This window comes from Brassica oleracea, chromosome C3 (assembly GCF_000695525.1).
Source record: "Brassica oleracea var. oleracea cultivar TO1000 chromosome C3, BOL, whole genome shotgun sequence".
Taxonomy (NCBI): domain Eukaryota; kingdom Viridiplantae; phylum Streptophyta; class Magnoliopsida; order Brassicales; family Brassicaceae; genus Brassica; species Brassica oleracea.
This window is the reverse complement of record NC_027750.1, coordinates 21,900,890-21,914,061: the sequence shown is the minus strand read 5'-3', so window position 1 is coordinate 21,914,061 and position 13,172 is coordinate 21,900,890. Positions and strand designations below refer to the sequence as shown.

The window sequence follows — 13,172 nt, the reverse complement described above, 5'->3', positions numbered from 1 at the left end:
TGTGCGTGTTAGATGTGTTTATGCAAAAAAATTCTTACCAACATATATGCAATATATTTTTTGCATGCTTTTACAATGGTGTGCACACTAAAAAAACAACACTGGTGTGCACATGCACAATGCAGAGTAGGGAAATTTTCAGTTTCACAACGAGAACCTTTAATGGTTTGGCCCAATAAAAGAAATGTAGACGACGACCACTATTGAACAAAAGCCCAGTCTATTTGTAAACAAGTTGGGTCGTCAGAAAACATTCTACGGTGTGTATTATTTTATCCGCACACGCACAAATCCGGTTCCACACACAATGATATATAATATGATGCAGGTATTAGGTGTAGAATTAAGAAATAACATTGTAAGTGACTTTTGGAAACTCTATTACACCAATTCATAGTTTTAGATTAGGTGTACATCATTTAGAAAAGAGAGCCTAAACGAAAAATAAACCAAAGCTTGGTTGACCATGCTTATTGCTTAATGTTATCATGTCCCTGCAACTTGGCTGTATATTGTCGTGAAGTAATGAATAAAGGCACACGTGGCGTACTCTGTCAAACGAAACGTGTCAATAATCTTATCACCTTTTTAGAAAAACATATTTGGATTAACATTTTCTAAAATGAACACACAAAAAAAGAAATACAAGTTGGCCACTATGCGGATCCCACTTCTCGATCTGCTCTTTGATTGTTTGCGTCTCTTTAGGAGATCCTCCGTTCCTCTCCAACTTGTAATTCTTATGGTTTTTATGAAATATTCAAAAACAAATTCTTACCACAGAGACAAATGTATATTTTTTTTTGCATTAAACAAATTCTTACCACAAAGACAAATGTTAGCTAAATTCTAGTAACTGTTTTCGATTTTTTTCCTTACTAGGTTATTATTATTAATGAAATCGTAACACTGAATATATATATATATATATATATATATATATATATATATAACAAAAAAAATTAAACAGAATAAACATATTGTTGAGAAGTTGTTAGTGTCGTTTGTCTTTCCTTATGTTTAGGAATAAAAGAGACTTGTTCTCTATCTAGATCGAGTCAAAGTTTGTTTACGGTTTCTTAGCTTAGTGGTTGAGCTAGTTGGGGTCGTGTCCTTAGTTGTCGTTTGGGTCAGTTATTTGTTTCAGCTTTGTATTCTCTATAAAACGTATTGGAAGGGTATGAATAAGATCAGATCATTTCAGTGCAGTTTTGTGTTGTCTCTAACTTACAATTACATTTGGTATCAGAGCAAACACAAATCAAAGTGATCAAGGAGAGAAAAGATGAGTGAAGACAAGACGCTTACCAAGATCCCTCATTTTGATGGTCACTACGATCATTGGAGTGAATTGATGGAGAATCTCTTGCGAGCCAAGGGATTGTGGAGTCTCGTGGAAGAAGGTTTCACGGAGCCAGAAGTAGGAGTCGAGACAACTGCAGCGCAGCAGAGAAGTCTTGAAGAGCTTAAGATGAAGGATCACCAAGTCAAACACTATCTGTTTCAGGCAATCGATCGGGTTGTGTTTGAACAGATCTTGGATCGCAGAACATCCAAGATTGTTTGGGAGTCCATGAAGAGGAAATTTGGAGGAAATGAACGAGTGAAGCGATCTCTTCTCCAGACGTTGAGGAGAGACTTTGAGGTTCTCATCATGAAAAACGATGAGAGCATTGATGATTACTTCAGAAGAGTAATGACGGTTTCCAACCAGATGAGGAGCAATGGGGAAGACATGCCAGATTCAAAGATTGTGGAGAAGATACTCAGAACTCTCACAGACAAATTCACTTATGTGGTTGTGTCTATTGAAGAATCCAAAGACACAGGGAGTATGACGATCGATGAACTGCAGAGCTCCTTATCCGTTCATGAGAAGAAGTTTAAGAGGAACGGTCTTGAAGAAGAAGATCAAGCTCTCAATGTGGGTGGAAGAGGCAGAGGATTCTACAGAGGGTCATACAGAGGTCGTGGAAGAGGCAGGGGGCGTTCTTTCAATAAGGCAACGATTGAATGCTACCACTGTCACAAGCTTGGGCATTTTCAAAATGAGTGTCCAAACTGGAACAATGGAGCACACTTTGCGGAATTTGATCAAAAGGATGAAGTTCTTCTCATGGCATACGTCGAACTTCAAAGAACCAGAAGAGGAGATGTATGGTTTGTGGACTCTGGATGCTCAAACCATATGTGTGGAGAGAGAAACATGTTCTCAAGCTTGGACACTGCTTTCACTCACAATGTCAAGCTCGGGAACAATTACAAATTGATAGTTGGTGGCAAGGGCGTGGTGAAGATCACACTTGAGGGAGTAAGCTATGTGGTCAACGACGTGTACTATGTCCCGGAGCTGAAAAACAATCTGCTAAGTGTTGGACAACTCCAAGAGAAGGGTCTGGACATTTTGTTCAAGGGAGGAGAACAAAGAACGTGCAGTATTTTTCACCCTACAAGAGGAAAGATAGCAGAGTCGGTTATGAGTGCTAACCGTATGTTCATACTGATGGGTGAAGTGGACAACAAGACAAAGGAAGAGAGATGTCTGCAGGTCGATGTAGCAGACAAAGAAGAGCTATGGCATCATCGTTACGGACATCTCAGCCACAAAGGTCTTTCAACTCTGTGTAAGAAGGAAATGGTTACTGGTTTACCAGACATTGGACAAGTAAAGATCAGCTGTGAGGCATGCATCAAAGGCAAACATCATCGAGTCCCTTTTCCAAAACAGAGCAAGTGGAGATCAACTGAGAAACTCCAACTCATCCACTCTGATCTGTGTGGTCCGATCAATCCAGCATCAAACAGCCAAAAGAGGTACCTAATCAGCTTTATCGATGATTTCTCACGCAAGACGTGGATCTACTTTGTGTTGGAGAAATCAGAGGCGTTTTACACCTTCAAGGAGTTCAAAGCACTTGTAGAGAAGCAAACTGGAAACTCTATCAAGTGTCTGAGAACATACAGAGGAGGAGAGTACAACTCTATTGAGTTCAAAGAGTATTGTAAGGAACATGGAATCAAGAGACAGCTGACTACTGCGTACACTCCTCAGCAAAATGGTATTGCTGAGCGCAAAAACAGAACTATCATGAATATGGTGAGAGCTGTCTTGTTGGAGAAAGAAGTACCTAAAAGTTTCTGGGCTGATGCAGTACAGTGGGCAAATCATGTTCTCAATCGTTCTCCTACTTTGATCGTGAAAGATATGACTCCAGAAGAAGCATGGAGTGGAAACAAGCCATCGGTCGAGCACTTCAGGATCTTTGGCTGCATAGGATACGTTCATGTTCCTGACGTAAAACGAACGAAGCTGGATGACAAAAGCATCAAGTGTGTCATGATTGGTTACAGTAGCGAGTCAAAGGCGTACAAAATGTTTGATCCGATTGAGAAGAAAGCTCATATCAGCCGAGACGTAATCTTTGAAGAAGAAAAGAAATGGAAGTGGGATGACAGTTACGCGGCTGAACAGAGCATGGAACTTGAGTGGGAAAATGAGTACGAGGGTGGAGATGATGAAACAGAAGAAGAAGAAGAAGAAGCAGAAGTAGAAGCTGAAGTGGAGGAAGTTGAGAATCAGAACGAGTTTCCTGCAACACAAACAAGAGCTACTACATCAACATTGGGTAGAACTAGAAGGCCACCGGTTTGGCATGCTGATTACACATCTGGAGACGAGCTGTCTGATAGTGGAGAAGAGGCAAACATGGTGAAGAGTGAAGAGAAAGAGTTTGCAATGGCGTTTATGATCATCTCTGATCCAACAAGCTTCCGAGAAGCCATAAGACAGTCAAGATGGAAGGAGGCAATGGATGCAGAAATGGGCTCGATTGAAAGAAATCAGACTTGGTCCTTGGTAACGCTTCCTAATGGAGCCAAAGCGATTGGTGTAAAGTGGATTTACAAAACGAAGCTCAATGAACTGGGAGAGGTTGACAAGTTCAAAGCTAGACTTGTGGTAAAGGGTTATGCGCAAGAATATGGAATCGACTACACGGAAGTCTTCGCTCCTGTGGCTAGAATGGATACGGTGAGGATGATCATCGCCTTGGCAGCACAACGAGGTTGGGGAATCTATCAGCTGGATGTGAAATCTGCATTCCTACACGGCGAGTTGAAGGAGAATGTCTTCGTGGAGCAGCCTCAAGGTTACGAGGTAAAAGGGAAAGAACACATGGTTTACAAACTACACAAAGCCCTGTACGGACTGAAACAAGCACCCCGAGCTTGGTTCAGTCGTATTGAAGCCTATTTCATCAAAGAAGGGTTTGAGAGTAGCAACAGTGAACAAACCTTGTTCATCAAGCGAGAAGGAGGTAAAATCTTAATCGTTAGCATTTATGTTGATGATTTATTGTTCACTGGCAACGATGATGAGCTACTAGAGGGGTTCAAACAGTCCATGAAGAAAGAGTTTGACATGACTGATCTGGGTAGGATGAGATATTTTCTTGGCATTGAGGTGGTTCAAAGAGACTATGGGATCTTCATCTGTCAGAGGAAGTACGCAGATGAAGTAATCAAGAGGTTTGGAATGCAGAACTTCAATCATGTCAGCAATCCGATGGTTCCAGGACAGAAGATTGGTCGAGATGAAGCAGGGGTGAAGGTTGATCCGACTATATATAAACAAATGGTGGGAAGCTTGATGTATTTGACTGCAACACGTCCTGACTTGATGTTTGTGGTAAGTCTCATCAGTCGTTTCATGTCGAATCCAACACAGTTACACTTTGCGGCTGTAAAGAGAATCATGAGGTATCTTAAGGGAACAATGGAGTATGGTATCTGGTACAAGAAAGAGGAAAGGGCAGAGCTTGTTGGCTACACTGATAGTGACTACGCAGGAGACTTGGATGATAGCAAGAGCACTTCAGGGTATGTTTTCATGATGAGCGGAGGAGCAGTTGCTTGGTCTTCACGCAAGCAACCCATTGTAACTTTGTCTACTACGGAGGCTGAATATGTGGCGGCTGCTACATGTGCCTGTCAAGCTACATGGATGGGAAGAGTTCTACAGGAGATCGGTTATGAACAAGAAGGAGAGATGACGTTATTCTGCGACAACACATCCACTATCAAGTTGTCCAAGAATGCTGTGATGCACGGAAGATCCAAACACATCAGAGTTCGTTATCATTTTCTCAGGGAGTTAAGTAAAGAGGGAGTTGTCAAGCTTGTCTACTGCAGCACGGAAGAGCAGCTGGCTGATATCATGACCAAGCCTTTGAAGATGGTGACATTTCAGAAGATTCGAGAAGCCTTTGGTATGGGCACTCTGAACTGACTCTTTGAGAAGGTTCAGTTCAAGGGAGGGATTGTTGAGAAGTTGTTAGTGTCGTTTGTCTTTCCTTATGTTTAGGAATAAAAGAGACTTGTTCTCTATCTAGATCGAGTCAAAGTTTGTTTACGGTTTCTTAGCTTAGTGGTTGAGCTAGTTGGGGTCGTGTCCTTAGTTGTCGTTTGGGTCAGTTATTTGTTTCAGCTTTGTATTCTCTATAAAACGTATTGGAAGGGTATGAATAAGATCAGATCATTTCAGTGCAGTTTTGTGTTGTCTCTAACTTACAATTACACATATAAACTATTTCACAATTTTGTTTTAATAATAAATATTGACATAAATGTTTTAAGATGAGCTTGAAGTAGCTCACATTCTTATTATATCGATAAAAGCTAAAAAAAAAAGTTTTCATATTTAATTTTTGATTGGCTTGTCGGGGGCCCAGTCAGGCTGGATACACGTGGCAATAAAGTGATTGTCGTAGTTGAGCACGTTGATAATTAGACACGTGTCAAGTTGTACATCAACAAGTAGCCTACGTCTACGCTAAGCTCTCTCCCCCACTTGATGCCCTTTTCCACGTGGCGTGGTGGGTGGTCGTCTATCTTTTCCTGTTTCCACCAAAAAGAAATATTATTCAAAATTATACTACTCAATTTTATAATAATGAAATTTTATAACACTTTTGCTCATGGTAATAAAGTTTGATGGCATAATTCATGGTATATTTCGTATTTTTGTAAGCCCAACTTGTGTGAAATATACTAAAGGGAAATAAATCCGTACAAGGTCGTCAACTATGCTTGTAAAATAATTCAGAAACATGATTTTCCTGACAAATATAAAAATACTGCAAATTGTAGTACTATAGGTTTATAATAGTAACACTTGGTGGTTATTTTAAAGACAAATGGTTTCGTCTCTCTCGATATTGTAAAACTAAACATATTCGAGCTCGGATTCTCTGACCTCAGTTTTTTTTCAGATATTTGATCAGCATTTGCTGTTTCTTTTGAATATCATGGAGATGTTAAGAGCAAGGGGAAGCAGCACAAACGGCGTCGTTCAAGTCCCTAATCTTTTGGGGAAGTTTTTCGTCACGAGCAACCATTTTTGTCACAGAGACTCTGAGCATGGTGAGAGACGGGAAGAGGCAAAGAAGAAGGATGAAGAAGAAGAAGAAGAAGAAGAAGGTAAAGATATTGAGCTAACGTTAGGTCTTTCTCTGAATGGTCAGTTTGGTACGGATCCGAGATCGAGGAAACGGAAGAACTTTGAACTGGCTCGATCTTCTTCCATACCGGAAGGTTTCGTCTTCGACGGACAAAGATCCGGCGGAGATATGCGGCAGACGGTGGAGCGTGGAGTCTCGGACATGTTCCAGCTTGATCGGACTCGTTCTCTGCCTGCCGAAACGGAGACGGAGGCGAAGAGGAAGCGACCGGAGAAGACAAAGGTCCAAGCCGAGGAGAAGCCGTTTCTGTCATTTAACGTTCCTCCTCTTCCGACAAAGGAGAAGGGAGAGAAAGATGGTTTTCTTGTCTCCGCTCCGGTCAGCGGGAGGGGCGAAAATGGAAACACGGCGAAGAAAAAGAACCAAGAAGTTTCGGGGATGGAGAAGGCTAGGAACATTTTGGAAGACATGCCTTGTGTGTCGACGAGGGATGTCGGAGCTGACGGGAAACGCGTGGAAGGGTTTCTTTATTGGTACGGAGGGAGCAAGGAGGAGGTGAAGATCGTGTGTGTTTGCCACGGCAGTTTTCTTTCTCCGGCGGAGTTCGTTAGGCACGGCGGAGGCACCGTTTCCGACGGTGGTGGTGGTGATGTTACGAGTAACCCTCTTAGAGATATTGTTGTTAAGCTTCCTTCTTCTTCTTTGTAGTTCATAATACTCTTATTAGGAACCCAATTGTTGTTAAACCATATGCTAATTCATTCCGTTTGCATATCACATTGAGTTTCTATAAGGTTAATTGTATTATTTTCAAACTTTTATAACAATTTTAGGCTATTTTCAAAATTATTACAAAGAAAATAACTCAAAACAATATTAACCCACACTAATAGCACATCTTTTGTTAATATTTTTTTGTCAACCACTTTGTTAATAATTAAACAAAAGATACAAAACTATATGGGAAGTGTTGACAAAAAAACGTATTTTGTTTAATCCGGATTCATTCTGTTTGCAAACCACATTGAGTTTTCTATAAGGTTAATTGCAATATTTTCAAACCTTTTAAAACAATTTTAGGCTATTTTTCAAAAGGATTACAAGGAAAATAACTCAAAAACTATAAAATAAAACAATCTACAAGTGGGTCAACATATTAGCTACATTTCTTAAATGATCTGGATTCATTCTGTTTGTATAAGGTTAATTGTATTATTTTCAAAACTTTTAAAAAACAATTTTAGGGTATTTTACTAAAACATTACAAAGAAAATAACGCAAAACTATATTAAAAAAACAATTTCCAAGTGGTAACCATATTAGCTACATTTCTTAACTACTACACAACATGAGTCCGGAGCTGAGGTTGGAGCTGCTTCAACCGCTGTACAACTTGCTTCATAGTCGGTCTAGTCGATAGAGAATCCAACGTACAGATAACCGCTAAGTGCAGAACCTCAACGAGATCACCATGCGGACCAACGTCCCATAAACCGGCCGTGAAAAACTCCTTGGCACGTCCCTGTCTCAACAACATGTCACCCCACTGCACAATGTTGAAACCGTTACCGTACCTAACAAAAGACGGATCAAGCACTTTCTTGTCCGAGAGCAGCTCCAGAAGCACCACCCCGTAGCTGTAAACATCCGCTTTATCCGAAACCCGGCAAGTCATCGCGTACTCGGGCGCCACGTAACCAAACGTACCCGCCACGCCCGTCGTTGCGTGCGTTTCCGAAGCCCCGAGCAGCCTCGCTAACCCGAAATCCGATAAATAAGCGTTGTGATCATCGTCCAAGAGGATGTTGCTCGGTTTAACATCACGGTGAAGAACCCGCGGGACGCATTGGTCGTGGAGGTAGGCGAGAGCTCGAGCTACGTCGAGCGCGATCTTGTGAAGGACTCTCCAATCCACAGCTCTCGTGGAACGTTCTTGGATGAATCTCTCGAGGTTGCCTCCGGGGAGATAGTTGTAAACCAAGAACATCTCGGTCTCGCTCGCGTGGTAACCGATAAGAGTCACGAGGTTCTGGTGCTTAAGCCTACCGAGTGTTTTGATCTCCGCGTGGAACTGTTGGACGCCTTGGAACCGTCCGATGGAGAGGCGTTTGATAGCGACGACTACATCTTGGTCTTGAGAGATTATTACCGCTTTGTAAGTTGCTCCAAATCCACCGTTACCGATGAGATTACTGGCGTTGAAGTTTCTTGTAGCGGTAACAACGTTGTCGAAGGTTATTGAAACTCCTATGTCGATGAACATAGTGACTTCTCGTTTGGTAGTGGTGGACATGATCTTTGATCTCGGATGCAACTTCCGAGTGTAGAGGAAGAGAAGCACGAGAGCAATGAGAACCGAGACGATGGCTGAAGCTGAAGCGATGGAAGCAATCTCTAGCGAGTTGTATCCGCTGCCTTTCCCTGATGAAGCATCGTTGTCGAGTGGGGAAGATGCATAATCTTGCGTGATGGAATCTCCCATGGGGCCTTGAGAATCTGTAGAGAGAAAACACGTGGCAATCAGTAAGAATAAGATGAATGATTGAAACATCAGCAAAATCTCAATTCAATTAAACAGTCCAGACAAGCAAAGTAAAACAACAGCTTGGAATGTATTGGAATAAGCAAAAGCCCTTGCTAGTTAAACAAAATCAAGAAAGCAATCAGAAATTTTCATAATTGAATTAAAATAGAAAAGACAACCTTTTGCAAAACCAAACATTAAACAGAGGTTCCTATAAAGGCAGAGATCAAGTTCACTGTAAATAAACTAACTTTAATCTTCCAAAATCTGAATAATCAAGTTCTTAGGTAGAACACACAAAAACCCCACCAATTACGTTCGAGTATGAAGAAGCCCACAAGCCAGAAAATAAAATAAAATCAAGCAAAGATGTCATCTTCGCGACTTATCCCCTACACAAAATCCTAAACCCACCTCTCAAAGGTCTGCTATTTCGAGCAAAAATACCGTTCGAAACAATCTCAGGTCCGAGCCTGTAACCCTAATTTAGCGACATGATGAGAATAGAAAGCTTTTTAGTGAGAGAAACAGATGAAGCAGAGAGATGAAGTTTAAAAGAAAAGATGAGAGAAATGAAAATTCAACACTCCCACACGAGTCTTTTTCTTCTCTCTCTTTTTAATTTTTAAAAATTTAATGTATCAAAATCATCTTGTCCGAACAAAAGAGTAGGGTCCACTTTGCTTATTTCCTATTGGCTGAAAAACTATTTTCGTAATTTTAACTTCGAAGAAGCATTTTCTATTCATTAATAGTTCTATAATAAACACAATAAATCATGTTGTAAAGTTCACATTTCTGTTAAACATTATAGTATCACCGCATCAAATCGCAATAGGTACATCTAAACTATTAAGACAGAAGTACAAATAATACTTACTCCTTAAAATTGCACAAAAATTACATTCTAATGCCACTGGAATTAAAACACGGTAGTTTTATCTCCTAACTAAACGTGATTAAACCTACGACATTGTCCCACATAATAACGGCGACTTTCGTCGAGCTCTCCTCAGCTATAACACCAGCTTATGTAATCTCTCTCTCTCTCTCTCTCTCTCTCTCTTTCTCTTTCTCTGTTTTTATCTCTGAAGTCGCAAAGTTGATTTATTTGATATGTGATTTGGGGTTTTGAAGATGATCCCTGGAGATCCTTACTGTACTTTCTTCGTGGGTCGAATCTCCTCTCATCTTACGTCCGAGGAGACTCTTCGTGAGGTAAGAGTATGTGTTTTATACGTGGAATTACACTTTTGTTGTAGGAGTGAGGATAAAGGTTCTTCTTTACAGGCTATGCATAAATACGGTAAAGTTAAGAGCTTTCGGCTGGTTAAACACATTGGTAAAGGCTTTGCAATTGCTCTGCTGTATGATCTTACTTCTGTTGGTTTGTACACATATTGTCTTAGCATAACTGTGTTGATTATACATTATGTTGTTACATTTTGTTTAGTGAGGGTGCTTCACGAGGATATGCTTTTGTGGAGTATGAGCCTGAGAAGGAGTTGTGTCGTGCTTACGAGGTACTGTGGGTTCTTGTAGGATGCTCATCATTCATTTATTGATGGTCGAGAGATTATTGTTGATTATAAGAGGCAACAATTGATGCCTTGATGGATGATCAGGTGAGTGCCATTCTCTTACTATCCCCTAAGAGTTAGGTCTTCATCATCCCTTAGATTAATCTTTGTTATTCTTCTCTGGAAAAGGAGATGGACTTGGTGGTAGGAAAGAATCTGGACAACTTCGTTTTAGAGGATGAGAAAGACCTTTTTGTGCTCCCTTTGCTCTCCTTCTTTTAGCATGTTCCAAACAACTATAACCAGCAGAGAGTATCCAGCTTCCACCAGAGGGAATATTATATCACGGACTTATTGGAGAAAACAAGTAACTATGCCGGCTAAGCATAGACTTTGACCCATGGGTATACCTTCCTAATATATATGAACCACATATATATTTTTGTAAATGTGAGGAAATTCTAAAACATTCAATCTTGGAGAAAACAAGTAACTTTGACGGGTTTGTTCTAAAGCTTGCTCCTTTATATGATCTTGACCAAGCTCTAAGCCTGGCTCAAGTAGCCGTATGTGATCTTCAAAGTTCTAGAGCAGACGGTAATTGTATTGCTTGTGGACTGTGGTACAAGTTAAAAAAAACACATGATGGACTCTGAGTCATTCTTTTCCAAATATCCACTGTGTTTTTGTTCTTTACAAAATTATACTGAAGTTTTTTTCTCAAAAATTGTGGTACAATTGTTTTTTTCAGTTACTTGCTTTCATTATTTTTTATGTTTCTGTCTAAATAATTTATTTGTTTTAAAAAATCAATATAAAATTTGAACTTATATTTAACTATAAATCCCAATATTAATAGTATAATTTCGTAAAACTATAAAAAACGTTAATATCTTACAAATTAATTTTTATTTTACTAAAATCGACATAATCTCATAGTTCATAAATAGATGCAAAACACATTGAACAGAACACATCATTGACAAAACTTATGAATTTATAACACGAAAATAAAAATAATTGTTTATGACATTGTTAAAAGTTAAAAACATGAATAAACCCGTGCGGGTGCACGGGTCAAAGGCTAGTGGTTGATTAAAATTATAGTAGGTTGATACGAGATTATCTTATCACTAAATTTTTTTTTGAAGGCTAAATCTTATCACGAAATTTGAGAGAGCATTTATATTGTTTATTTGAATCAATCACGTAGAACATGTTAAGTCATAATAAAATGTAACGATATTTCAACTCTACTAGTGTGCTCCAGGACGAATCAATCTCTCATTAACTAATGTTCAGGGGAAGTTAGAAGCTAATATTTATTACAGATATACAGTATATGTATATGGACGTGCACATAACTCGAAATACAAAGTCGTTTCCGCAAACTAATACTAATTTTTTGAACCTATAATTGTAATAGAAGTTTATAAGAAAAGAGGAGACTGATGAAAATTCAACACTGTCACACGCATCTTTTCTTCTCTCTTTTTAATTTCCAAAAATTAATGAATCTCGTGATAAAAAAAATATTGAATCAAAATTTTGTCTGAACAAAAGAGTAGTGTCCACTTTGCTTATTTCCTATTGGCGACAAACCATTTTCGTATTTTTTACTTCGAAAAAGTTTTTTTAGCTATTGTTTATATTCTATTAGGTACATTTAAAAACAATATCATGTTACTAAAATTAGTTTAACCTAAATACGAAAACTATAAAATATCAACTAACTAAATATATGTAATTATATCAAACTATTTCATTAGAAACATATGCATGAAATATGTTCCTTTAATAAATGGTGAAAAGAAAAGTTGAAGAAAAACGCTTACTATAAATTTCAAAAAGAGAAAGTTGGAGATTTTTGTGATAAAATGTATGGTATGCATATTCTATTTATATACAATTTTTTTTTGATATTTATCCACTTGGACCATTCCCATTTTGGAGTAAAAATATTTTTTTCTTCTATTTTTTCCATTTACCAGATCAAAGATCATCTATGTACCAAGGACGCAAAATACAATGGCGGATAGACTAGCACACAGTGCTAGGAAGCAACCGTCTTTTGTCGTTCACATGGATGCAGATCACCCGGTTTGGCTTACAGAGTCCGTATGAGTCTGTAATAGTTGACGAAAAAAAAAAAAAAAAAAACAAAAGAAATTTTAGAAAACTAGTGGCACATCCATATTTTGAATATATTTTAGGATGCGTGTGCTTCAAAATTATAGGAAAACTCTTAATCAAGTTTTTAGGTTTATTTTTAATATTAACTAAATTTTGAGACATGTTCGAAAGCACGGATTTATTCTTTAAAATCTAATTAAAAAGATATAAATACATGTTAGTTTTTCATAGGCTTGAGTATTTTACTATGATCCGAAAACACGAACCAAAACTGACCTAAAAATACAAGTTCTGTTCGGGCCCAAGTCTACGCTAAAATACCTATTAGATAAAAAAAATTGACATGCGGGTTTCCTTTCGGGTCTATGTCCTACCCGAGACTCGGTTGGATATTTGAAATACCTGAAAGATTTTGTATACATTAGTTACATTTGAGTATTTTGGTATATTTTTGGTGTTACAAATATCTTTTTTTTTTATGTTTCGGGTCAGATTTTGTGGTTATAGTTTCACGTCTAGGAAAATGTCACATTTTCA

General features: G+C 38.7%; 2 protein-coding genes across 3 annotated transcripts; one reads left to right on the top strand and one right to left on the bottom strand.

Annotated features, from left to right (window-relative positions):
* The first annotated feature begins 5,995 nt into the window (after nt 1-5,995).
* On the top strand, nt 5,996-7,232 carry LOC106331863 (ninja-family protein AFP4-like). Of its 2 annotated transcripts, none has more exons than XM_013770293.1 (2): nt 5,996-6,073; nt 6,270-7,232. In XM_013770293.1, exon 2 carries the CDS (start codon nt 6,306-6,308, stop codon nt 7,164-7,166), a length of 861 nt encoding a protein of 286 aa, XP_013625747.1. In that variant the 5' UTR covers nt 5,996-6,073; nt 6,270-6,305; the 3' UTR covers nt 7,167-7,232. The 2 variants fall into 2 exon arrangements, with proteins under 2 accessions (XP_013625747.1, XP_013625746.1); XM_013770292.1 differs by lacking the exon at nt 5,996-6,073 and adding an exon at nt 6,100-6,197.
* A 427-nt stretch (nt 7,233-7,659) lies between these two features.
* Nucleotides 7,660-9,566, bottom strand: LOC106329187 (LRR receptor-like serine/threonine-protein kinase RPK2). The gene is made up of 2 exons (XM_013767800.1): nt 9,397-9,566; nt 7,660-8,954 (listed from the first exon to the last, which is right to left on the bottom strand). The coding sequence occupies exon 2, from the start codon at nt 8,938-8,940 to the stop codon at nt 7,798-7,800; it is 1,143 nt and encodes a 380-aa protein (XP_013623254.1). The 5' UTR covers nt 8,941-8,954; nt 9,397-9,566; the 3' UTR covers nt 7,660-7,797.
* Between the last annotated feature and the right edge of the window lie 3,606 nt (nt 9,567-13,172).